Below are 25444 nucleotides of genomic sequence, written 5' to 3' on the forward strand. Positions count from 1 at the left end.
TCAGCTCCATCGCTTGGAGTCCTCAGTGAACAGAATACGTTAACACGCCACATCTTTTCATTAGACAGCATATATTCTCAGTTAAAGATTGCCCATTTATTCTAGACTTTTTTTTTTTAATTTATGTGATCAAACAAGGGCAAAGGGGTGCTAATTGTCCCATGGATTTAAGGCACAATGAGAATCACCCCCAGAATAATACCTACGGGGGCTGCCGCCAAAACTTGCAGGGCATCTTTTAGACTGACAGAGCAAGAGCTTGTGGCTCCCTCTCACTTCCACGAGTGCCCTATATATTTATTAGGCCAGTTGTTGTTTGGTCCTGAAATCCCATTTAGTCTGGGATCACAGCTGAAAGGAGTCTCTGTGTGTGGTGAAGGCCATAATTCTTGTGCAGGACTCTTAAGAGGAAAAGCTGGTTTGGCTAGGTTGGAAGGCTGAAGTCTCTGCCCTAGAGCTCTTAAAGAGATGAAGTTGGGTGTTTTTTGGTTTTGTTTTTTTTTCTCCTTTTTTTTTTTTTTTTTTTCTCTTCCCCTGCCAAGCTCTTGTGCCAGCTGTCAAGGTGTTTGACCTTCACAGGCCACAGGAAAAACTGAGTGCATCAGAACACACCATCCAAAATCTTCAGATGTCCTTACAGCAAAGGCTTCTCCACTGCTAGCACTGGTGATAATACATGAGGGTTTTCACTGTGGAGCCTAACGCTTTTTTTATTCTTTGGCAAGCTTGCAACAGCAAAATATGCTCTTTTGACCACAAAATTTATTACTGCAAATTCCCTTCTTCCTGGGCTCTTGTGAGGGCTGCTTTCTTGCTTGCAGCACATGCAGAATGTACTGGCATATTGCTAACTCATTTGAATTATTCTGATTAGGTTGTTCTCACCTTGCTGGAAAAGGATTTGCAGTAAGTTGCCACAGTCTGAGATTTCAAGCTCTTGACAGTCTTGTTTCATTACTAGTAGGCTGGTGATTCGTCATCCTGCATTCCCTTTCCAGGGTCCCAATGCTACTTGTTCTTCAATGTCTAGTGAACATTGAAGGGTAAGACTTCCCTGTCCCCACAGTGATTTGTTCTTCCAGTTCCGAAGCCTCCTCCCATCTCCTATTTACTATTGCTACATCCTACTCCAGGCATATTCCTTCTCATTGCTTACATTGGAACCACTATTTTCTGTAGTTCTGCTTCAAGAGAGTGTCCTCCTAATGTCTGATGATGACTGCAGTTCCTCCACTGTATAGCATCCCATGCTCTGTGAGCAGGAGATCAGTTATCCAACAACAATTAAAATATTGTTTAAAAAACAGAATTGGTGCCACAGCCTCTGGGTGAAAGAGGAACGATCAGAAGGACAAGAAGATGTTGATCCTTCTAAAAGGTGGAGTGGTTTCATGCCCAGAAAGGGCTAGAGAAACATGAAGCCAGGCTGAGAATCATCTGAAGAACAACTCATGAGCAAGCCTTTATTTTCCCAGTCTACATGGAAACCTGTTTTTATTCTCAACTGATTTAAAAACAAACAAACAAAAAACCCACCTCAAACAAGCTAAAGGACTGCAAGCAGATGTGTATTTTTAAATAACTCAATGGAAATTATAAAAGCAATTTGGAAAAAAGACATCCTTTTTTTCCCTGAAAACATTCAACAAAACTTGTCATATTTGTCCTGCAGACTTCAAACTGGCAAGGCTTTTTTCCTCATCCAAAGACTTCAGCAAAATTTTGTGCAGAAAATTATTTGCTTTTTATCTTTTGGTCATTCCCTCTTAAACTTTGCTGTTTTTTTTGTTTCTTTCTGACTACCATCTTACTTTTTCAGTTTTTTATTAAGTAAGTGTGAGGGGAGAAAAACAAACTAATGGGGAGGAGGGGGATTAGGGATTTTTCTCATGGAGAAAAGCAAGAAACTTTGAATAAACCTTCTTTGAGAGGAGGGGGAGAAATGGGAGGAAAAAATCTTTTCTTGCCAGAAAGAAAATGTATCTACATTATATTTGACCAGCTCTAGATCTGAAACTGCAGAATACATATAATACTGTTGATACTCCAAAACTTGTTTCTTAGCCAAAAAGTCTGTGTACTGTGAGAACGCTCCCTAAACATCATCTGCAAAGTTTCCAAAAACACAAACCCAAAAAAATTCATCAACCTTTTCCCTCCCTCGCAACCCTCAGGAGTAGCTGGAGTTGGAAAACAAATGAAACTGTGGAATAAATGTTGAAGAGGGGCTGGTGACATGCATGGTGACTTAACTTTTGGCTCGTCTCTTTCTATGTATATGTTTAAAATATAAAATCACTGCCTCAGCATAACGGGAGATTCAAAACCATGAGTGACTACTTAGCATTTTGATGAAGGTAGGTGTATTTTAAGAAAAAATGTATTCTACCCTAAGCTGCAAGCCTGTGGTGAGTTTTACTAACTAGAAGAATTCATAATTTGGACTAGTGAGTTGGCTTAAGAGTGTTTTTGTGGCCTGTGGGCACTTTAATAGCAGGACTGCGGTGAGGACTTGCAGTGAGCACTACCAGGAATTATGCAGCTTGATAGCTTCATGTTATCTTGAAATTTTTCTTGATTACAGCTAGTATCATATGCAGTGCAGGCAGTGAATGAGAAGATATTTTTTTCCATTTGTATCCAAATCTTTATTGATACGCCTCTCAAAATACAGCTTCTGGTCTCTCAATAAACATGGTACTGGTCTTGTGAATGTAGTTTCCATGCATAAATTGTCTACTGTGTTTTTCTGAATGTATTTCTGAGCCCTTTGCCATCTGTGTAAATTACAGCTCTTGTAGGAAGATCTTTAGACCAAAATACTGCTATATCTGGACAGTCATGTACAAGCTCATAGTAGAAATCTCTTTTTTTTTTTTTTTTTTTTTTTTTGTTCTTTTGCTAAAGTTGTCAAAGTAAGGAGCAAGGGATGCCACAGAAACGGATTCCTACTCTAAGTTTTGCTGTTACGAGAATTAATGATGTGCCCACAGCTACCATAAGTAGAAATTACATCTGTTAGACTGGCATTGCTAAATAAAACCTGGTTGGCTATTGGGATGAACAATGTGATCAGATATCCTTGTGGCAAAAACAAGAACTGTTGTTCCTAGCGTTCACATCTAGTATTGCTGCTTGAATTTACTGCAATTCTCACACCTGTAAACATGTACGTCTTACTTCTAAAACAGGTTTAGGACAATCAGGATAAAAAGAGATTAGATGAAATTTCTCACTGGTCTGAATTAGACCTTGCTGCTGAAGTCAAGAGCAGGAAAAGCTTATGTTTGCAAGAAATGTCATAAAATCAAAGAGCAGTTGTGTGTGGTGTTCTCAGCAGACATACAGCTACTTCAAAATCTTACCTGGATGAAGAGAGTACAAAAAAGTACTTCACACTGGTGCTTATAAAAATGATAGTTGAATGGTCAAAACAAAAGCCTATGGATACATAGTCCCCCGTGCAGTATTCCATAACCACGTAGATCCAGGGAACAGAGTAGATGCCTGCTTTACTCAGTTTTAATTCCTGTCTGATGGAGGTTGTGTAATGTGAGTCTCTGCATAAGGGACCAAATGGCTCTAATTGCTTCATAGCAGAGTTCTCCACTTCCTAGCAGAATGAAAATAAGGATGACCTCCCCAGATTCCTACATGTGAAAGATAACTTTCCCCTATTTGCAAGAACCCATCAGAAGCTTTGTGCCCCCTTCCTTTTGAATTTTCTTTCAAGGTGACTTTCATCCTAATTGTCTTTAGTATTTTGCACTTCAATGTGGAATGCTTGTTTAAAATTCTAATGATATTTTGTTTGTATCTTGTCCTTTTTGTAGAAGTTTTTAAAAGTATTTTCATAAATAGTTAAGCCTGTCAGAACCTTCATGATGCAGGGAGATATTAGTACTGGCAGTGTCCTTATCAGATGATGACAAATAGACACACAAAGCTATCACAACTGACTTTTTAAAAAAGTTTTCGATGCCTAGCTTAAGAACCTTTGGGGATCAACTTGAAGAGACCATCTGCAGCTGTCATTGACTTCAAGGGGAGCTATGAAAATCAGGATATGGTGCTGAAATGCCTGTTGTGACCTTCTTTGCGAGATCAACATCTATATCTAAAGGGGAATTTTGCTACCGCAGGATATCCAAGGCTTAGCGAGACCACTGACACAGGAGTTAGCCCAATGTCTGAAATCTGCTTGTGATTAGCTTGTTTTGAGCATGTTTTCAGATACGGTAGTGGGCCTTTTGGATGCCAAACACAGAGTCTTGAAAAAACCATTCCTCTTGTTGCAAGAGAGTAGTTAAAAAAAAGTACATATTTAATTACAAAATAGGCTGGAATGGTTTTCATGTCGAGCATACAGAGAACAAGAGGCCTAGGACCACAGCTCCAAACTTCCTGGCTTTTGTTCATATTCCTGCTGCAGTTCCCAGTAAAATTTTTCTTTCATCTACATTTGCCGTAGTCCTTCCTTTCTCCCTTTCTAATAATTTAAGAGACAAGATGACAGAACAGATTAGAAAAATATCTATAAATAATACGGTATGTAAAGAGGCATTTACCCACTGAGTTTTAAAACTCATTCCCTGATTTGGTTCTATTTTTATAAGCTTCATCTTACTTGGCACTGACAATGATTCATATAAATATTAAGTATTCATTTTTAGTCCATTGCACATAAGTGAAGCTAAACTGTAGTGTTCTTTGGAGTTTTTACCCTGCAGGTCCTTACTTAGGATGGAAAGAGGGATAGGAAGATTCAGTTCCCGAGTACTCTACAGTTTGGTCCTATGTTCCTATATTAGATAGCATAGATGTAGCATTTTTAAATTTTCAATGCCATTCATATTTCATAGGGTTTTTTTTTTTTCTTCTGCAGGATATAAAAATAGGATGTGTTACCCTGAATTAAAATCTAAATCTGAAAGCTGTGGAATATAACATGATTTCTTATTTATACCTCTTTGTTGTGTTGTAGTTATGTGGAACAACCCTATAGTTATTCTTTTCCTATATCTTGTTTTTTAATTAAATCAGTTTTTAAAATGTGTTATTTATTGTGCAAACATTTTGTTCTTTAGACTGCACAGCAAAGCTATTTAAACAATGAAAGAAAAAATTTTTTTTCCAATATTTGTCACTTCTAATACAATTGTATTTCTGTTATAGCAGGAGTAGATTTGATAACAGATGGTAAAACTGCAAAACTGCCTCTGCTTCATTAGAGCCCCTGGCAAGACTCCTATATAAGGTAAATTACAGTACAGAGGGATATTTAACAATATAACCTTCACAGTTTCCACTAAGATTTTGAACTAGTATTATGTGTATCATGAAGGCAGTGAATGTAATAGCTAGAATGTTTATTGATTGCTTCTGTGTTGGTTGTTAATGCCAGAGCTAAAGCATACGTGCTCTAAAAGGCCCTAATCTTGCAAAGACTTGTTCTAGTGCTTTTCCAAGTCAAATTTATCCTGGCAATAGTTTAATTTAGATCACTTTCCTTTAATGGTGATAATGCACTTTGAAATATTAAGAAGTAATAAACTATAAGTGATCAATTTCCATTTAAATTAAAAGAATGTTTATGTTAAAATATTGATGAAAAGGCAGCCTTCAAAGATTTTAAGAATGCTTGTATTTACATGGCATGCCTGAAAGGTGACAGATTGATAGCCCTGGGAAACGTACGTCTTTTCAAAACAAATTATGTGATGTGTCCTTACGCTGACTTGGGAGCTCACTTCCCAGTGGGGCAGAATTGCTCAGACTCTGGGGTGAAAAAGTTCTCTCTGCTTCTGCGTGTCATCTACTTTTGTGTATCATCTCGTACTTTTTTGTGCGTTTTGTACATTGCTTCCCCATAGGGGCTGCACAGACATCACTAAATCACTGCACGTGGCTCATCCTGGAGTCAACCGCACGATGACGACATACGGTTATTTCCTAACAGGAACTGGCTTCAAACTAGTGAGTGATTGAAAATAAAAAAACTAGCGTTGTCACATGCTAAAGTTACACTATCTCTGACAATGTCATTACATGTATCTGTTTTCTGGTATTAATCTTGCTGAATTCAGTAGTCCAGAATTACCACACAAGAACAGCTTCTTAGTTCCACATTATTGGGAAATGCTGCTTTGCCACATACTCAATATATTGGTTTGTGAATTGCTCATGCTGTGCAAACTGGATCAACTTCACTAACTGCCTGGATTATGCAGCTGTCTGAAGTTGGGAAGTCTCTTGAGCAGAGATGGATGAAAATTTGAAATCCTGCAGTTGGAGGAAGATATTAAACCTGAAATTTCATATTCTAAGCAAAAAACTGCAGCCACTGGATTATTGCATCCGGGGAACTGTTTCACACTACTAATATCTCCTGTTTTCGTTTGAGCCTCTTTTTGAAAACAGCTTATATTCAGTGTGTATTCGGCAAGTACATTTAAAGGACTGTGCCGGTTAGTGAAGAAGAATTATGGGCATTAACAGGGCTTTGATATAAGGCAGTTGCCAACAGTACTAAAGCAGTTTTGGGCACAGGCAAAAACAATACTGTAGGCACTGGGGAAATCTGAATGTGCATTTTAAGAAATTACATCTGCAGGGTTAGCGTTTTGGGAATTTTAAGTTTGAACTCCCATGGCTACATTCTTTCATGAGTCTGGCCTCAGAAGTGAAGATGGAAGAGCTGACTGCTAGATTTCTGTGACACTGGAGTGATGGAGTGATGGTGGGTGCCCACCCCTGCTGTCTTTGCGCTGGCTGGCACAGGTCATACACATACCGCACCTTTTGAAGAACCGTAGCTTTGGGTGATCTTCTGCTCCATTCCAGGTTGGTTTGGGAAACACTACATTTGAGTACAGTGTAAATTCTTCCCAGAGATGCTTACTGTTAACTTCCTGGTTTTATGGCAATAGCATTGAGAGGTGTCAACAGAGATTATAACCTTATTGTGCTAGTTACTGCAATAAACACATAGTAAGGGAGAGCCGAAGAAATGCAAAGCAAGTAACCTGAGAAAAGTTGTTTTCCTATTTTGAAAATGACGTACTAAGATTAAATGTCTTGTATGATTCCACACACAGTAAAATTCATAGAAAATGAGAAGGGCTGAAGCATACCCACATGACGTGGCTTAATGAGCTAATATAACGTGCTGTTTGTGTGCTTGTGCCATTGCAAATGTTCATTTGCTGAGCTATACGAATATGGCCTGCCTTCATATGACTGGCATGCTGTAGATGCTAGCTGAAGCCCCTGAGAGGATTCTTCAGAGCTAACATATGCAAGCAAGTAGGGCGCACAAATAATGACTTTACTCAGATCTGCTAACAAATGCTCGCTTGATAAGCTGCATTAATTCAGTTGCTTGCAATCATCTGCCCAAATCTCAGGTTTGGTTTTTAGGGTTTGGGTTTTTTTAGGGTTTGTTGTTGGTTTTTTTTTTGTTTTTTTTTTTTTTCTTTCTAGTAAATTCACACCATGTAGGTCTGTGTATATTTCTGTGGACATGTGTGGACTGTTCTGAATGAATGTTAAAGATGCTCTAATAAGAACAAAGGCTTTCTCTGCTGTCCTAGCCAAGACACCCTTTGAGGGAATGAATGTTAAAGATGATCTAATAAGAACAAAGGTTTAGTCTGCTGTCCTAGCCAAGACACACTTTGAGGGAATGAATGTTAAAGATGATCTAATAAGAACAAAGGTTTAGTCTGCTGTCCTAGCCAAGACACCCGTTGAGGACAGTAAGTGTGCAATTTCCGGAGTTGCTGTAGCTGATGGTAGTACATATGTGAAGATAAATTTGTGTTTTGGAGATGAAGATGCTATAGATTTGCTATTAAATTTCAAACTTTTCATTTGCCTTTAGTCCATGTCACTGACACTTACAAGGTAAAATGAGCTTCTTTTCTTAGCAGAGCACGTTCTCCAAAAGATGTTTTCTTTAGAACAGTGAATGCACTTTTGCACTATTGATTTTCTGCTGCTTAGACATAACTAACATTGCAAGTAATCTATACAGTTTTGAAATTTACATTAGGTCTTTTAATAAAATCACTAGCACCTTTGGGACTTCTTGGTAGGATAAACACCGAACTCCTATCAGCTGAACACTAAATTTCAATATTGCTAAAGCAAAATTCAGATGTAAGCTGATCTGCTACCGCCCCAAAAAAAGAAAACCAACCACCACCACCACCACTACACCCCCCCCACCCCCACCCCCCCAGCAATTAACTCAGTCTGGTATTAGTTGAGCTGTCATAGCATGGTTAGGTTGTTCTTGGTTTGTCCTTACAAAGCGCTTTAGTGAAAAAGCCTGAGTTAAAATCAGTTCTGCAGTATGCGGGACACATACCCAAGAAGTGCTAAGACGTACTGTCACTAGATTTCTTGCAAAGCTCCACACTATAAGCAATGGGGAGATCCATGCTAAAAAAAGAAACAGGAATAGCACAATGTGGCTGATATCATGTTGTCTTGTTTTTAGAGTAGAGATCAGAGGCTGCTGTGAAGGCAAGCCCTTTTGCATTGAGTATTGTGGCAATTACACAATTGTCCTTGTCCTGAAAAATTTTGCCTGAAATAAGTCTGCATGGGTCTCTGGCTGGGTCCCACTAAAATCGGTGGTAGCTGTGGCAGTGGCCCTATGAGGTAGGGTGGGATTTTACTGACGGTCTCTTAACTACTTGCCCATGTCCTTTTCTGCTATAAGACATGACCTCCCTTCCGCTGGAGGTTGTAGGTGCTCAGCATTTTTAGGGCTTTCTCCCTATTCATTTTTTTTTTAAGTCTGTTATCAAATTAGAAGCATTCTGATTGAAGGTTTTCATTTAATTAATAACTGGGTAAATCACAAAACTGTCCTCGACCACCTATACCTGTCAACTGATCCAGTGTAATGAAGACTGCAAGAAACTACACTGAAAAACAAAACAGGGTTATTGGAATGAATTTGCAAAGTGAAATCTGCAGCTGAATTTCTGATGCAAGTCAAATAATGAGCGACCTGAACTGACCAGATCTTTCTGTATCTGAACAGGGAAATGCAGCTAATGTTTTAAATGTGGTTTTGGAGGGCAAAAGTGAGCAGGAATAGGGATTCTGCTGCAGCTGAAACAAGGAGCTATTATTCGGTTGGTGTATTTCTGTGCACATTTTTAATTTTTTTTGTGAATGCTGAGTAGATGATCCAGGAAATTCAGGAAAGTAGATGGATTCAGTTTGGTTGTGCAGACCAAAATGCCTGGTTTAACTCTTCTTTGTCTCTGGGAAATTATAAGACTCGGTAGGAGTAGGTTTTGCCTTTGTTATTTAAAACCAAATAATCCATCTTACTGCTTCTTAAAAGGGACATTCTTTCCCAGATTTTCAAGTAAAAAGCCAGTAGGATATTTTAAACCGTTTCATGCGGTCACAACACCACAATGGTCTTGACCGAACATTTTCTCAAAGTAAATCTAGCAATGCTAAGATTTACTGCTGCTCCTGAAGTATCAACATAATTACGTAAGTATGTGCCAGCAGCGTGTGCCTGTGTTGGTAGCTTGTGTGCAGCACACACATTGCTGGCTGTCCGCAGTGCACTGAAATCAGAGATTTATTGCATTTACAAAGGGCCATTACAATGCAATTTTAACTTACTGTCATTAAAGGCTCTTACATCATAAGCAATCACTGCAAAAAGCCTTGGACTAAGATTTATTCATAATTTTTATAGCATGATTTATTAGAGCCCCCGTTATATCTTATAAATCATATCTGAAAGAAATGAAAATCAATTAGGGCCTGGTCCTTTCACCTTTACCCGTGTTGGGTAGTACCTTGTTCTCAGCCCAAAGGAAACAGGGATATTCCTGGAGTAAGCTATCACTACAAGAGTAGGAGTGAAGATAGCAAAATCTGGGTCCTTACTGAGCACAGAAGAGAGATGTAAAAATTATTCTAGAAATGACAGCATTTGGTTTATATTCCAGGGGGAGGGGGTGGTTCTCCATAGATTCATAGATTTCTCTGATTTCATCCGATCCTAACACTCCTGTGTACCATTTGGAATGAATCACATATTTATGTAATGCAATATTCAGTAGAGAAAGCCAAGTCAGCCTTCTAATACTGTTCTTTCCTCAGATCAAATTCAGCATATAGTAACTGAGAAGCTAATTGTAATACAATTGCAAAGATCTCAAAATGGCTGTTTTATTAGTCTTATCCCCCAAGAATGCACTGAAATTTGATAAAATCAAGCCTATGCAAAATAGAAATTCAGTTTTGCCAGCTGTGTTTGCATGAGAAAGAATTACGCACTTGATTATCAATTAGGGCCGAATTTTTCAATCCGAATACCCCTGCTTGCCCTTTTGATTATGAAGTACAGCGCTTCGATATCATTTGGTTGAACATTAATTGAAGTCATGTGGTTTGAATGGGGATGTATTCTATAGTCCTTTGCGGTAAAAAATGCCAGTAAGATCACGAAGAGCTTTGTCAGTATTAGAGCTCTATGTTTTGATGCAATGTGCTAAAGATGCTCATGTCTTTAGACGATTATGAAAATATATATTTGAATATGTACGTTCCTAATAAATTGCTAAGATCTATTGCGCTTCAGTGCTTTGGCACGGAAATATGCAATGTATCTATTAAAAAAGCAGTATGCTGCAATTAATTTGTTATCCTGAACCATTCTGCAGGAAAATTCATTTCTATCCTTGAAGTTGGTGGTAATTTTGGCACTGAATTTCAATAACAGTAAGGCTGGGCCCTCTGTTGCTGATTTGCTAACGTCTCTCCTTATGTTAAAAGAAAGGCAGTATGTATAGACTTTACTAAAGTACTACCATAAATATACACAGATCAGTCACGTATTTTTAAAAATAAGAAAGATGAATACCATTGAATACTAGACTGCACAGCAGAAGAAAAAAACAAGATGGAAAAATAGTTTTCCTAGGTATAGTCTAATATATCACATTTTTGTGAGCAGTTCTAAAATAGAAATATTATAATTGATCCATGGATCTTTTTATCCTTTGTCTCATGATATACCAACAGAGAATACCAGTATTTTGTTGCCTTTTTTTCCTAACCAAAATAGCAAATGTCAGTAGAAGGGCAAAGAAAATAATTGAAGGCACATAGGGATGGATTAAAAAGAGAAGGGACCAAATATCATACTGAAACCAGTCACTAAATTCATATAGATTTCAGTGACACCAAGGTTACATTTTCAGAAGTATTTTGGGATGGTTTAATTTTGAAGTCCTTCCTCATATGGAAATCCCACTCAGCATCGTAGGAGGTGGCAGTGATAGGAAGGCATATATATGTGTATGCATATGATGGTATGATCCATACAATCACAGCCTTGGCTAAATCAAGTAAATTTTGTAACCTAGAAACATTAAAATTAAGTAAGATTAAAAAAAATTAAAATGGCAACAGATGTTGTTCCTTTTTAAGGTTTTAGAATAATAGAAATAAAATTGGAAATAGGAAAAAACCTTCCTTGAATTGAAACTGCTAAGTCTGTACTAGCCAGCCATAGATTTGTCAGGTGGATAACATCATCCCTCTCATCTCCCTGTGAGGCTGTGACTTCAAAGAGATTGTAAGATGTTCTGGGCAAACATCATATCCTCCTATGTGTTTCTGAACAATTCAAAACAATGAACTCACGATTCTGCATGGCTGCCATGATATTTTCTTTTTTTTTTTTTTTTTTTTTTGGTGTTGGTTTTAAAATTTATTACTTCTGAAGTCAGAGGGACAATTCCCAGGAGTTGTCAGTGTGCCCGCTCCCACCTTGGCTAACTTGATAGGGACTGAACATGGGACTTGGTGTGAGCAGCGAACACTTTCTAGCTGGCATTGCAAGGCTTCTTTGGACAGGACGCAGAGAAGACTATACCACACTTACTAATGGGTTATATAAGGATTTGCAGTAACATGTCCCTTGATGGGAGAAAATAGGAATAAAATGGGATTTTAGGAACTATATTAATAATGAATGATAGAATGGTGGTTAATAGATGGATGTCTGTAATGCCATTATACTACAAGTGCAGGGGAAACTTCATTTAACGTGGAAAGATTCTCATTTTTCCAGAGCTGTAATGCAGCGTGCAGTTAAAATTAGGCTGTCTCGTTAATTGTCAAAGTATATGGTGAGAATTACCGCAGCCAGCTTCAGTGCAGGATTAGATATGCCTCTGCAGGGGAGACCTTGCAGAAAGCCCAAGGTGGGAGAGTAGCTCCATCAGGGCCTCTTCGATGAAATCTCTCCCTGGGGAGAGGTGCCGGTGGGTAGGGGAAAGCGTGCGGGGCAGCTCTCCTCCTTCCTCTCCCTGTCTGCTCACGCCTGGCAGGAGCCCCCAGAGCACTGTCCGTGGAGCACTCCTCTGCGAAGTGTGTCCCGCGTCAGACGGCTGCAGAGTAAGGTCCCCTTGTGAGGGGTGATGAGTACCTGTTCCCACTCCCATTTCCCCGATTCCTGAGCTTAGCTGTACTGGGCCAGGGTAAAGGATGAGCAGAAATCACCCCAGCCTCTAAGCCTTGAGACAGTATGGTTATTCAGGAGTCAGGATCCCATAAGCCTTCTCGTACCTATGGGATGTGGTTTATATAGAGAAAAATCAGTTTCAATGAACACAACAAGGTTGAAATGCTCTTGAATGTACAAAAGAAAGCTGGAAGAAATCCTTGGGGAATACCTTTTTCTCATCTCTTCCCCACTATCCTTTTTCCTGTCTCCTTCTCGGTGTCAGAAACTTGCCCTTCAAAAATCACCCACTGAGGAAAGCAGATCCTTCTGCAGGATGTGAAGGGAGAACAGGAGGGAACGGTGCGTGAGAATTTTGCCATAAGCCTTTCCTCTTCCAGATCAGAGCTGTATAGCATATGCCAGGATGGCAAGTCAAGCTGTTGAGGACTTTCCATAGGACCCCAACCAGCTTTTATTTAAAAACAGTAAAAATGTTTATTTGGAAGGATACAAAAGCTTTCCTGAGGGTTCATTAATGAAGCTTAACTGTCCAATTTGAATGTGAGCACTAGCGCAGAATCTCAGCTGAAAGCTCCTGGTTCCCAAACGCTGACTAACCTAACGACTGTGAATTAACACAAACACAACCTTATCCTGCTGGGGACGAGGAGAAGGAAGGGGGCAAAGATGCTAGATACCTGCAGGCCAGACTCCCCAGGAAGTCAGTGGGAGCTTCGCTAGTGTAAGAACAGTATGACCAGACATAAATATAAAGGAGAGAGGATGCTAAGAAAAATATTTTTCACACATTTGTGTACTGAGGGGCCTATGAAGTCTAATGAGTGCAAAAGGCAGTTACTCTACTACAACATAACTCTCAGATACGCTGCTTTAGTCTATCTGTGTTGCTTTCGGTGTGACTCTGTTTCCTCCTTTGCATCTACTTATGAAAAATAAATTTACTAAGTTGTCTGATGATGCAAAAAAGACAGTTCTAATAAGCTTTAAAGAAACGTCTCACCACGTTAGGTGCACAATATCCATTGACATGCAGTATTTAGCTGCCTGATCAGATGCTTTTGAAAACCCACCTGGATGCCTGTCTATCTACATATGCACCCAGTATCTCTGTAAATCTGATCTTTTTCCATCACCTTATCTGTTACTCTGTTCAGACCTCCAGGTACTAGACTTCGCCTCTGTTATCCAAATGTGTCGTACTTTGTAACTTAAAGAATCCACGTGTTTATCTTATCAAGGTAGGTGTCTAAGGCAATCTGTGATTTGAAACAAGCTACCTTTTCTTATCACAGATTAGAAGACAATGCAATTTTTTTTTTAAAGTCTTTCATTTTTCTAGAAAGAACTACCTTATTTAAGAAATTAGTGTTTAGAAAACTAGAATTGAATTAAACACAGCCACTATTGTTTTACCAATAAATTGTTGACTGTGTTGCACCTAAAGACAAACGATCAGTGACTGGCAGCTTATGCTTCATCAAAGTAAGTTTAGAAATAGAGAAAACTTGCAGAGTTGGCTGTTTTGCCTGACATACACAAATGCTCTTCCAGTCTTCCCAGGCCATCTACAATGAGATCAGATGTAATTTAGTATGAGTTAGGTGCTGGTGAAGCAAAACAGTCAAATGTACTTGTATTTGTAAGCAGCGTCCATCAAAATGCTCCAAGAATGGCTAGATCTGAGTAAATGCTGAGCTTTCTGTAGACAGTTCCTAAACATTCACTGAATTAGTGTACCAGATATAGTCCAGAGAAATCTTGCTTTATTCAGATATGCCGGTTTTCATTTAATCTTAGTATTCATATACTGTGTTCCTTTTACTTGCCCAAGTGTAACAGTATAATGGTTATGTAAACCAATGCTTGTATCAGGATCTTATTTTGACATACATTTTGGTGCCACATGTAAACACCAAACATGTATATAATAACCACCATTAGTACAAGTCTCAGATCCAATTAGGATGACAAATTTTTGTGATTTTTTTTTTTTTGACAAAATGGCAATGTGAATTTAAATTTTTGCATGACTGAAATTTTTAATTGAAAGTAGTGTACACAATTAAAAGTGAGGTAACAGTGGATTTGTTGCCTGACTACTTTACTAATGATTGCTTTAATATACCATTCACTTGTTAATGATGCTATCAATTATTTTACTGTAAATTAGCTATTGTGAGTTTGAGGTCTTTTTACAATGTCTGTGTTAGGTTACAGGAGCATATATCAAACTCCCATCTCTTTTTACATCCATAACCATAACATACGGCTTTTATTAGAAAATGTTAAGTGTCTTATAATGTCTTCTTAATGGACAGTGTGTGCATGTGTTGATGATGAAAGCCATCTTCCTTCATGCAAAATATTAATGCATATGGCCTACATCTCCATAGATACAAGTTAAAGAGTCATATTTAACCCATGAAATATTCAGTACACACTTCAACTTTGCCCAGAATTCATATTTCTCTAGTTTAACAATCCTTTAAGGAAAGAACAAGTTAGAGGTAAATCAAGGGTTGAATTCTACCAGGTATGCACACGTAATTGTGAATAAACAGTATAACATCCACTGCAAAAAAAAATACCAAACTCAAATGACTTTATAAAAATCCCTATTCCTAAATGAAAATATGCATAGAGAATTAGAAAATGGAATTTATATTCTCCTAGAATTCCAGCTTGTACATCACAAAGAGTTTTAATTGGTCATAGATTTTGTCCTCCAACCTAAAGTATCGTAATGCTTCCAAGCAAAAGGGTGTTTTAGCCTCTGTTTGTATCCTTTTCATTGGGACAGCATTACCCATTTGGCTTTTGGACCATTCCACAAAATCTTGGACAAGCACACTGCTTTGACTTGAAATGTGTTTTACCAACAGATTCCTGGGCACCAGAGAGATCTGCTATTCAAATCAACGCCTGCTAACATTGGGTTTGATTAAAGGAAGCTAACTAAGCCTTTTGAAGGATACCTTCCAGCCTTCCCTCTGCGTTTCCATGTTCCCTTGGCAAAAATCGGGGATTTGAAAGCTGCAATTCAACAGCATCATCCTTTCATCTTGTGGTAAATATTTTATTATTCCTTTATCCTCCATGCTGTTTAAAGGAATTCATTTAAAATATTAACTTCTTTGTTCAGGGAGCAAATCTCCAAAGTGTATGCAAACTAGAATCTTTAGAAATGCACCAAGATATAACTCAAGGCTCTGCTCCAGCTTTCCCCATTCATTCCGTCTGCAGACCTGGTGGCTCCCTGCTGGAGATCTCTGCTCAGACCGAAAGCCTCCAGCAGCTGCTGTTCCACCACCCATTCATACACGACCAGCTCCCCTGTCCCCTGCTCCCTGCATTTCCACTTCTCTTTCCTCCATCCGTCCAATTTGCTCCCTAATCTGATCTCACTTCTTTGATCCTCCTCAGGAACACTGATCATCCTCCCACACCAAAGCACCACTCATCCCTACTGAGGGCTGGCAGCAATTACGCTGTAACAAAGGTACATTTAAGAGAGGAGTAAAACCTATCCAAACCAATTTCTTTGTGAAGGTACTATCCTTCATCTATTTTCCTGCTTATCAATGTGGGTACCTTGGGGGTTAATCCTGCTGCTGTTCCTGAAGTAAATGTTTTCTTTACTTTTGACTCAGAATCAGGCCCTAATTAATGTAATTATCTTCCTATGCAATAGTATGAAAGGTACCTACTTAGAGGAGTTGGATGACTGTTTAAGACCATCTTTACCCACAGCTATGCTGTGAACTGCACCAGCGTGCGTTCCCTTTCCAAAACAACCGCAGGCACCAGGAGGGGAGGAGTTGTCCTTCAGTAGCCAGGCAAGAAGCCTGTCAAACACAGTGTCCCTTCTACATGAATGAACCCTCTCTTCTGATTAATACTTTGCATTTCCCAGAAGGGAAAAGACAGAGTGAGGAGGTAAGTGAGCAACTGAATTACCCATTCTCAGAGAAGCATGATCATTAATATTTAACATGGTATGTATGAGAAAAGAGAAAGGAACAGTCTCCCTTTCCAGTCCAGGCTGAGAAACTCTCCAAATCCCCTGGTCCCACAGGGACTGCCTGATCCCGTGATCCTTTCTCCATCTCATAAAGGGGAGAGAGCCGTTAGCTCGTAAGAGGGCTGGACAAGGTGTCTCTCTTTACTGGGGGATGACTGGCTGTAGAAGTCTGTGCATGGAGGGAAATTACCTGGTATAATGGAGATCTCCCTGGCCTGTGAATGGGACCCTGCCCCAGGCTGTGGGTTTTTAGGAGCCTGTTAGAAAATAAGGGTCTCTGGAAGCCCACGTGTGAGTACACGAGCTTATGCCTTGGTGTCCACTCGTGCCCCATGCATGGGGCCGGCTTGAGAGCGTGGGTTATGTCCCCATAGCCTGTGCGTGATTTTTGTATGGCCACACACGGATGGCTGCTCTGCTCTGACAGTGGCGATAACCCTGATGATGCTGGGAGCAAGTGGGACTGAAGGGAGGTTCGAGTGTTTTGATGAGGGTGCTGATTGCATAGCTTACCCTTGCATATCTGGAGGAGTAGGGATCCTCAAAGAGCGCCCAGATGCGGGGCTGCCACCGTCTCCAGAAGCCCCCAGACCTGCCATCTGGGGAGTCACTAAGTGCTAGGCGTTTTGTCATCTCCAGCTCCTCTTCACCATCACCAGAGTCTCCGGTGCCATCTATGTCTCCGTCCTCGGCACTGCTATCCAGGGGCGCCCCACCAAAGCTGTCCAGAGCCTCTTCGGCGTCGCGGTGCTGCCGGTAGGTCATCCAACAGCAGGGCTCCACATCGGTCTCATCGATGCCCCAGAAGGCCAGCTCCTCCTCATACAGGGGCCCGCACACGTCCGCGGGGCAGTGCAGCTTGCCAGTGCGGTAGTAATTCAGGATGTGGGCAAAGACGCCCGGGTGCCGGTCAAAGAAAAACTCATCCGTGCGGGGGTCATAGTCAAAGTGGCTGTGGGCATCGGGTTCGGCGATCCAGGCCAGCCGAGTGCCGGGCAGGGTGCGTAGGGTGCTGCGGTAAGTCTGGTGCCTAGTCCCTCCCACGTTGATCACAATGCGGTCGCTCTCGTCGCCCTGGCCCATCTCGTCTCTTATTAGGCATGTCGCAGACTCATCCAAGCAAGCACGGCAGGCAGCAAGCCCGTAAGGGGACGGCTGCTCGGCGGCAGTCGGTGCCTAACCGAGCCCCGATCCAGGCCCGCGGGGCGAAGGGCCCCGGCCAGCTCTGCTCCCCGGGGGCCGCTCCGAGGGGAAGCCGGTGCCGGTGGGTCCCGGCGCTGCACCGCCTTCGTCTGAAGTCAGGCACTCGGGGGCCGTGGTAGCTGCATCCGCGGCGGAGGGGCAGGGGGGGCCATGCTCCGGGAGCGCGGGCGCTGCGGTGCCGGGGCGCACGGACGTGCCGGAGGGGGAGGGCCCTTCCCTGGTTGGACGTGGCCAAAAAAAAAAAAAAAAAAAAAAAAAAAAGAAAAAAAAAAAAAAGGGGGGAGGAAAACCGCGGCCCCGGCGCTGCCCACAGTGCTGCAGGGCGCCGGGCAGGAGGCGGAGGTGGGCGCCGGTGCGGCTGCAGCCCCCGCGGGGGTACGGCGGGCTGTGCCCGCGCCCCTCCCGGCGCTGCGGGGCGGGGGGCGCCGCCGGTGCTGAAGGGACAGCGCCGCGCACCGCCCTCCCGCCGCGCCGCCTCCGCCCCCGCGGCCGGCCCGGCCGAGCGCGCTGCCGCTGCGGGCGCTGGGGACCCGCCGCCGCCGCCGCCGCTCCTCCCGCCGCCGCTGCCGGGCGGCTCGGTGCTGCCGGGCGGCTCGGTGCAGCCCGCCCGCTCGCCGGACAGCGCCGCGCAGGCGCGCTGCTCCCGCCCCGCCGCCGCTCGCCGGGTCCTAGCGCCGGCCCCGCTCCCGCCGCCGCCCCGACCCCCTCGGTTGCGCGGCCGCCGCCGGGACAGGGCTCCCTGCGCCCGTCCCCCCGGCGGGAGGAGGAGCGCCCTCGCCCTCCGCTCGCGTCCCGGGTGACCGGCCCCTCTCCCAGCCGCGCGGCGGTGGCACTGAGGACCCCCTTCGGGAGGCGTTGGGGCTCCTGGTGCTGCCCCGCGCTCGGCTCTGAGCGACCCTCTCTAGCGCTGTTGAGCCAAGTCATGGCTGTTCTCGTCCTTCGTGGACGGGCAAAGAAGCAAAATTCAAGATCTCCCCAGGCATACGTTTCTCACACCATGAGCAGGGATGCCCGGGGATTGCATTCCCTACTGCATCGCACCTTTGCGTGGTCCCGCACACCTGCTCCATTGCTCTAACTTTTCTTCTTTTTTTCTACTGTTCACTTGTTTCTTCCCTGAAGCCTGGCTTGGTAGGAGGCTGTCACTTGGGCTCACGTTGCTTAATCTTTTTTATTCTCATTAATTTGCAAAGAATGCCAAGGGAAGTTCCACATCAACAAAAAGAACAGTTTCTGCCCTGTTTTGTCATCATCACGACAAGAGGAGCTTGAAGAACAGCAGGGGATTGTTGTGCAGAAGAGAAGTAATAGAGGTATGTAGACATGTTCTGTATTTTGCTTTGTTCGCTGCTAGTATCCCAGGAGGCTTATGAGAGAGCCTGGAAAGCTGAGCGGAGTCATGGGAGGTAGTGCCATGATGAGTGGATGAGGTGGAGAAACATATGACTGAAGGGTATACGGTGGAGGAGAGCTGCTGGCGTGCAGCAGTGGTAGGGACAACACGATGCTCAACAGAAGAGGCTGGACTGGGGGAATGCGGTTAGGTTGAGCCTTGAAGGAGAAGAGAGATTTGGATGTGCTGGAACAGCAGGTGAAGAACAAGCGGAGGGCTGCCAAGGAGCAAGTGGTGTGGTCAGGTTTGTGAGAGGAGGCGTTTGGCCATCCACCGCTTCCTTGGGTTGCAAAGGAGCATTGCGTGTGTTTGGGATGCAGAGAAGAGAACTTTTGTGGTAGGATATACCAAAGAGGCCTAAACAGCAGGTTTGTCTGTGAAAATGATAACAGATTGGTGTTAAAGCTGGTGGGGTAGAAGGAAAGCCCAGGAGCTGGGTGCTATTTGTGCATGACTTGTGGGAAAAGGGAACCCGGCACTTCAGCTAGCGTAAACTGATGACAGAATCTCCAGGAAGAGATGCTAGACAGCCACTTGAGCATTGAGATTGAATCCGAGGGAGAAAGGTTGATGGCAGAGGGAGAAATCTGAGAACTGCAAGCACAGAAATGCTATCTAAAATCCTTAAGAATTGCTAGACAGAAGGCACAAAGGGCAAAGAGTGCAGGTCTGTGAACCCAAGCCTGACATTAAGAAAGCAAAAGAGGAGGATGACTCATTGACAGAAATAATACAGGTAACAATTATTGTGTAATCATAGTAAGTCACTACTTTTGATAATAATAGATCTGGGGATCAATGGCAAAGCACCGTAGGGTAGTTTCTGAGAGTTACGGAGGCTGGGGAAGGTAGGTGACCCAGGAACAAGGTTTAAGGACCTGTGAATTCCAGGCCAGTGGGTTCTTCTGGTCACATCCACAACTGCAGAGGCTCTTTCCCAGCTCATTAGCTCCTGCCTTCCACGCCACCTTACCCCACATCAGTGATTCCTCTTTCGGAATTTCAGTGTTGAGATCTAAGGTGACTGTGGGGATGAAAGGGATATCTTGCAGCTTCTGTCACTTCAGTTTCCCTTCTTGTCTGCGCACCCGCAGGAGGGTGGTACAGGACCTTAGAAGTCATCTGAAAGTATATGTTAAAAAACGGAAAGCTTGTTTAAAGATAGTTCTCATGGACTCAGGTGGGGAGGCCATGCTTAAGTGACCTGCGAGGTTTCTTTGAAGATACTAAGGCTGTAATTGATAAAGGAGCATTGGTAGACGTGGAAGAGCTGGATATTTCAAAAGACTTGTGAGAGGGCCCCAAATCAGAGATTGATGGGCAGGGGGGAGCTGTGAGATCTGGAGTGAGACAGCTGCTGAAATGGGAAGCTCTCTTAGAAATATAAATTGGAAAATGAAGTTTATACATTATTTTGATGTGGAAAATGAAAGATAACATCACGTTTGAAGCTTATATTGAAGTTTGAGAAGAAAAGTGTTAGAAAATATCTTTATTAAGGAGTGTGGCACAAAATAACTGCATATTAAGACACAAAGACTTCACTTTGCACTGTAGATTATAGCAAGATTTGCATTTGTTTAATTAGTGATAGTTGATACTACCAGGTAGGTGGTTGCTGATTTATACAAAATGAATGTTTTAAGTCAGTCCAGCAGGTGCTGTGTATTAGCAAAGGTTTGCTTTAAGCCAGCCATATAGTGATATAAAATTCTGGTTTAATTGTAAAAAAATAATTTTCCATAATTAGAAATGTTTGGACTATGATAGACAAAACAAATCAAATAATTTTCACATATCTAATTTGCAGACAAAAAATTTCCCTGGAAGTTTGGTTAATCCCAAACTGTATAGTGGCACTTCTGCCCCCCTAGTCCCACTGAAAAATAACAGTATAATAACTTTTTTATTCTGGTTTATATTTGACATCTCTAAAGATTCTTTCTGGCTGCAGAATAACTGCTTATACAGACTTCATCTCTCAAACTAGAAGCCTCCATCTTCAGGTGCTGGGATGCTGAAGAATCTCCCCTCACTTCTAAGGCTATAGTGAGATTCTATAATCATCTCCTGTGTACGTGAGATGAACATATGAATGAATTTGCCACAGTTAGACATACATGCATTCAGTCTTTTTGGTTTCAAAATAGCTGTGTGTCTCCTCTATGCCTTTAGACGTGGCTTAGAGACAACACAGTAATTTGCAGAAGCAGGATCGTGCATTTGGTCACTCATATAACGCCATTGGCTTCAGTGGAGTTAAAGAATGAATGAAATGAATGAACAAGTGGCAGTTCAGGTCCCTTGTCAATGAACTGAGAGCAGTCCTCTCTATACTTCCCTGCTTGGTGTCTTCTCTATACCGGAAAGAGAAGTTAGGCAGGGAGGACTTAAAGTGAAGGTGGATGTGTACGTCCAGGAATTATCTAGTTTTTCTCTGATATCTTTTGTCATTTTAAGCTAAATTAGTAATTAACCTTACTAAGTTTTACTTGCTAAAAAGAACTAAACCAACTTTTATAGTGCTGGGAGACCTCTGTGGGAAGCATGGAGTTGGTAGGTTGTTCAAATAGTTCACAGTCTGTTTGAAAAAGGATTCTGATACAGCAGCAGGTAACGTTATCAGAAACTCTTAAAATGCATTAAAAGACATTAGCCTTGGAATTATGTTCTGTTTCCTGAGCTGATTCTCACAACTGGGCAGAGATTTTGAGGATCATCTACCTTGAGCTGGGGCTAACCAAAACCTGGCACAAGTGGGGAAAATAAGCTGCAGAGTTTAGAAAGGCCATTCTAAAGGCCTCCCTAGTGGGAGCCTTCTGAGAGGCCAGAGCTGTACAGCTACTACCCAGGAGAGTATATATGCACTTTGAGCAGTCCTGTTAAAGTCATTGGGTCTACTTATAACCTTAGCTGTTCTTCTAAATCAACATTTTTAATGGTGACAGTGGAAGAAGAGCTTTAAGCTATAGATCTATTTTAGTTTTTAAACTATTGTGTAACAGAAAAAGAGAGAAGCCCCTTATTCATTTTTTCACTTGTGTTAGGTCACCCCACTCTCTGCTGTGTTCTGATGACACAGGAAGAGTAAGTCCTTCTTTCACCTCTGTATCTGGTGTCCTGGGATCACCTTTGTTGCCCTACGCTTCAGCATTCCCAGGGTAATAATATACGATGGAAGGTAGGTTGTCTTTCAGACAGACGTCTAAATTCTGTCTACAAAGAAAAAATTAACTTGTGAGTTCACATACTATTCATTTCTTAATCCCCCTGCTCTCTACTTACTGCTTTAGCTGAAAACTGCAGTGATTTCTAATCTAACTCCAAAGGAGCTTTCTTCTCAATGTGGGAGATGACCGAGCGTATATTCCCTAATATTCCTAAACTTAGTAACTCATAACTTTGGAGTGAAATTTTAACTTTTTTTTTCTTTTAATTTTTGTATGAAGACATTTTACCACTTATGGAAGATGCTGGATTGACAGATCAGAATAGCAGAGTGTTATACAGGCACAGAAAGCACACAGGGAAGCTTTGCTGTATGCTTTGGTGCTTTACTAGTATAACAAGAGTATCTTATTCTGCACACCTCTTTAGCCTCTTCATTCACTGAGGTTCCTAGTGAGGTTACCAACAATGGTGACAGCTAACGAAGCACTCGCTCCTGACATTTAAGCCTACCTAGTCTGAGTTCATCAGACAGTTTATATTCAAAGAAATGGGTTATTATGAAAAACTTGTTGACCGATTCTAAGAAATGCAGCAATATAAAGAGGGAAGAGAGATGTTCAGAGAACCTGTAACTGTGTGTGCAACTATGAATACAACTGGAGAGCACATTCAAAATGTTTTAAAGCTGGAGGAAACTGAGAGGGAGAGATTTATTTGTAAGAGTTATAATCTCAAAACAAAAGGCAGCCAGGGCTGGAACACCAGTTTTGCAATGCTTGAATGCTATAATTCAGTCTGTGCTCTCTTGTATTAAATTCATGACAACTCAACAGTATTTCAATGCAGTTCTTTATCAGTTTTAGATTACATCATGCTGTGAATTGCTCTATCCGTTAATATTGATCCTTGTAAATCATTTGGTTTGAGGTCTTCAAATGGAAAGCTATGATGCGCTTCAGCATGCAATGTACTCACTTTGTCCTTGAAACTCATTTAAAAACAAAGCAAGCTGCAATTGCATAGATGATATTACTTTTCTGAAAGGTTAGATTTACCCCTTTGAACTGTCAATAGTTGGACGAAAGCCTTCCATGGAAAGAATGAGAATGGAGGAGAAAATAGTTGGTTCATGCTTGATGTTGACTGAGAGTCATAGAGGTGCTGCATGTCTGAAGAGCTGTGTAGCCCAAAGCCTGATTCAAAGAAGTCACGCTGCTTTTAATGAGAGTATCCAGAGCAGCAGAAGTTGTGATTGAATGCTAGTTCCTGTACTTTTATTTAGCTAGATTTTTTTTTTCTTAATTACCTAAGTTTTGCTTGAATACGCACTTCATTTTCATCCATGTTCTTCAACTGTTGCATAGCTTTGCTGCGAGCTGAGAAACGTTTGCTGCGCTCTGCCTGCTGGGTTGCATCTTGTTCTCCATCCAGTTGTACTGGGCTGCGTTTAATTGTGAGTGAAGGTTCTTTTTGTTTTGCAGATCCCTTTAGGATCTTTCAGAAAGAGTGCTGGTGTAGAAATGCCAGCGTTGCACAGATGTATATCAAACTGTGAGAAAAATGGAAGTTTCTCTGGAAAAAATTGAAGTAATATTGTGATATGTTAGACATCATCATTGGTCTTTACTCACTCTATTAACTAAGAGAAACTCCCACCTGAATCTGTTCAGTTTTGCTGAAAATTTATGGGAGATGGAACTGAGTAAATATGACAACTGGGATGTTGCACCCGAGCAAGGCGAGGTGATGGAAGCAGTGTTCTGCTGCTTGCTAAAAGACTAGGGAGGTTTCCAAACTGTCTTTCCTGGAGGGAAAGAGAAGATTGCCCCTTCCTGGCAAGAGGGGCAGTAAGCACTGCACACAACTGTTGAGTTGTCTGTCTTACACCCAGCACCTGCTTGAACCCAGCACATCGCCGGACTGGCTCAGGCACCATGCTTCTCTCGGAGCACATACGTTGATCTGAAACAGAGTGAGTTTCTAGACATACTTTAGTCAAGGCTGTAGTAAAAGTGTCAGGATTTGTCTTTGATGAGGCATTCCCCAAAACAGAAAGAATTTTTCCTCAAGAAATCATAGGGCTAAATCTACTTTAAGTAACTGAAATTAGGTATCCAGCTTGACTAATGCACCACTTTGTTCCAATGTGCAGTTATAGGAAGGGTATAGATTTGTCTCGTTGTCTTTGTGCTGATCTAGGCATGATCCAGCAAAACAAGCAGCTAGTGACAAAGAAAATTCAACTTATACAATTGGAAGATTCATGTCAACGCATAACAAAAACATAGAAGCTGCTAAATATGTGTTACTATGAGCTGAGTGCAGTCATCCTGAAGGCTCAGAATCTATATTTCTAAAAGAGTAAACGAGCGCACATAGATATGAACTGTTTAACTCCTACCATGTGCAATAAGTAGAGTTTCATAAATAGCTAGTGAGTTGGCTTTATTTTATTAGATGATTTGTTTTGGGGAGTCCTAAAAGGTCCTTGACTTTCTGAGACTGGCCTAGTCAGCTTTTCCTGAAAACAAAACTCTACTAATGCTGTCAATACATTTTAAAAATCTCAGCCAATTTGCAGGTGCATGAACATAGCAACAGACACAAACACATAGATACAGACATATGTATTTCACATATACTATATACAGAACAGGAGGTGCTAGTCTTTTCTTGAACAAGGCATGCAGTTCTCAGTGCCTCAAGTATATCATCTTTTTCATTTAACCACAAAAAAAAATTAGGGTCTGTTTCTGACTGAGGAGTATGGAATGTGCTCCATTTTATACAATATATGTGCTCGCCTATCAGCTGACTATTTCTCTAATACATCAAAATAATTAGAACATTTCTTTCTTTCTTCTCCTTTTTTTAAAAAAAAAACTGAAGCAAGAACTTTATTTTTATTGAATGATTCACTTTCCACAACTGTTATTACTTCTCCAGCCTACTCTGAGTTTGCAATAGTGACTGAAATGTTCTCAGACAAGCAGATGGGAAAATGGCTTGTAAATCTTTATTGTTATAAACGGTTTGTAAAACTTTGAGTGTTGAAAGGTAGGAGTAGTTCAAATAAATCTCAACAATACTGACTCAAAGGTTTAAAGCATTGCTTAAATCCCTTGATTAACCCAGCTTC

General features: G+C 41.6%; 1 protein-coding gene across 1 annotated transcript in view; it reads right to left on the minus strand.

Moving 5' to 3' along the window:
• The window catches only part of KCNC1 (potassium voltage-gated channel subfamily C member 1), a gene marked incomplete at both ends in the record, with an annotated part of 113818 nt that extends 96197 nt beyond the window's left edge, over positions 1-17621 (minus strand). Inside the window, one exon of the mRNA XM_082318232.1 lies at positions 17052-17621. Within this exon, the coding sequence (XP_082174358.1) occupies positions 17052-17621 (570 nt within the window). The remainder of the gene's footprint in view (positions 1-17051) is intronic.
• Between the last annotated feature and the right edge of the window lie 7823 nt (positions 17622-25444).

This window comes from Platalea leucorodia, assembly GCF_965183815.1.
Source record: "Platalea leucorodia genome assembly, chromosome: 7".
Classification (NCBI taxonomy): domain Eukaryota; kingdom Metazoa; phylum Chordata; class Aves; order Pelecaniformes; family Threskiornithidae; genus Platalea; species Platalea leucorodia.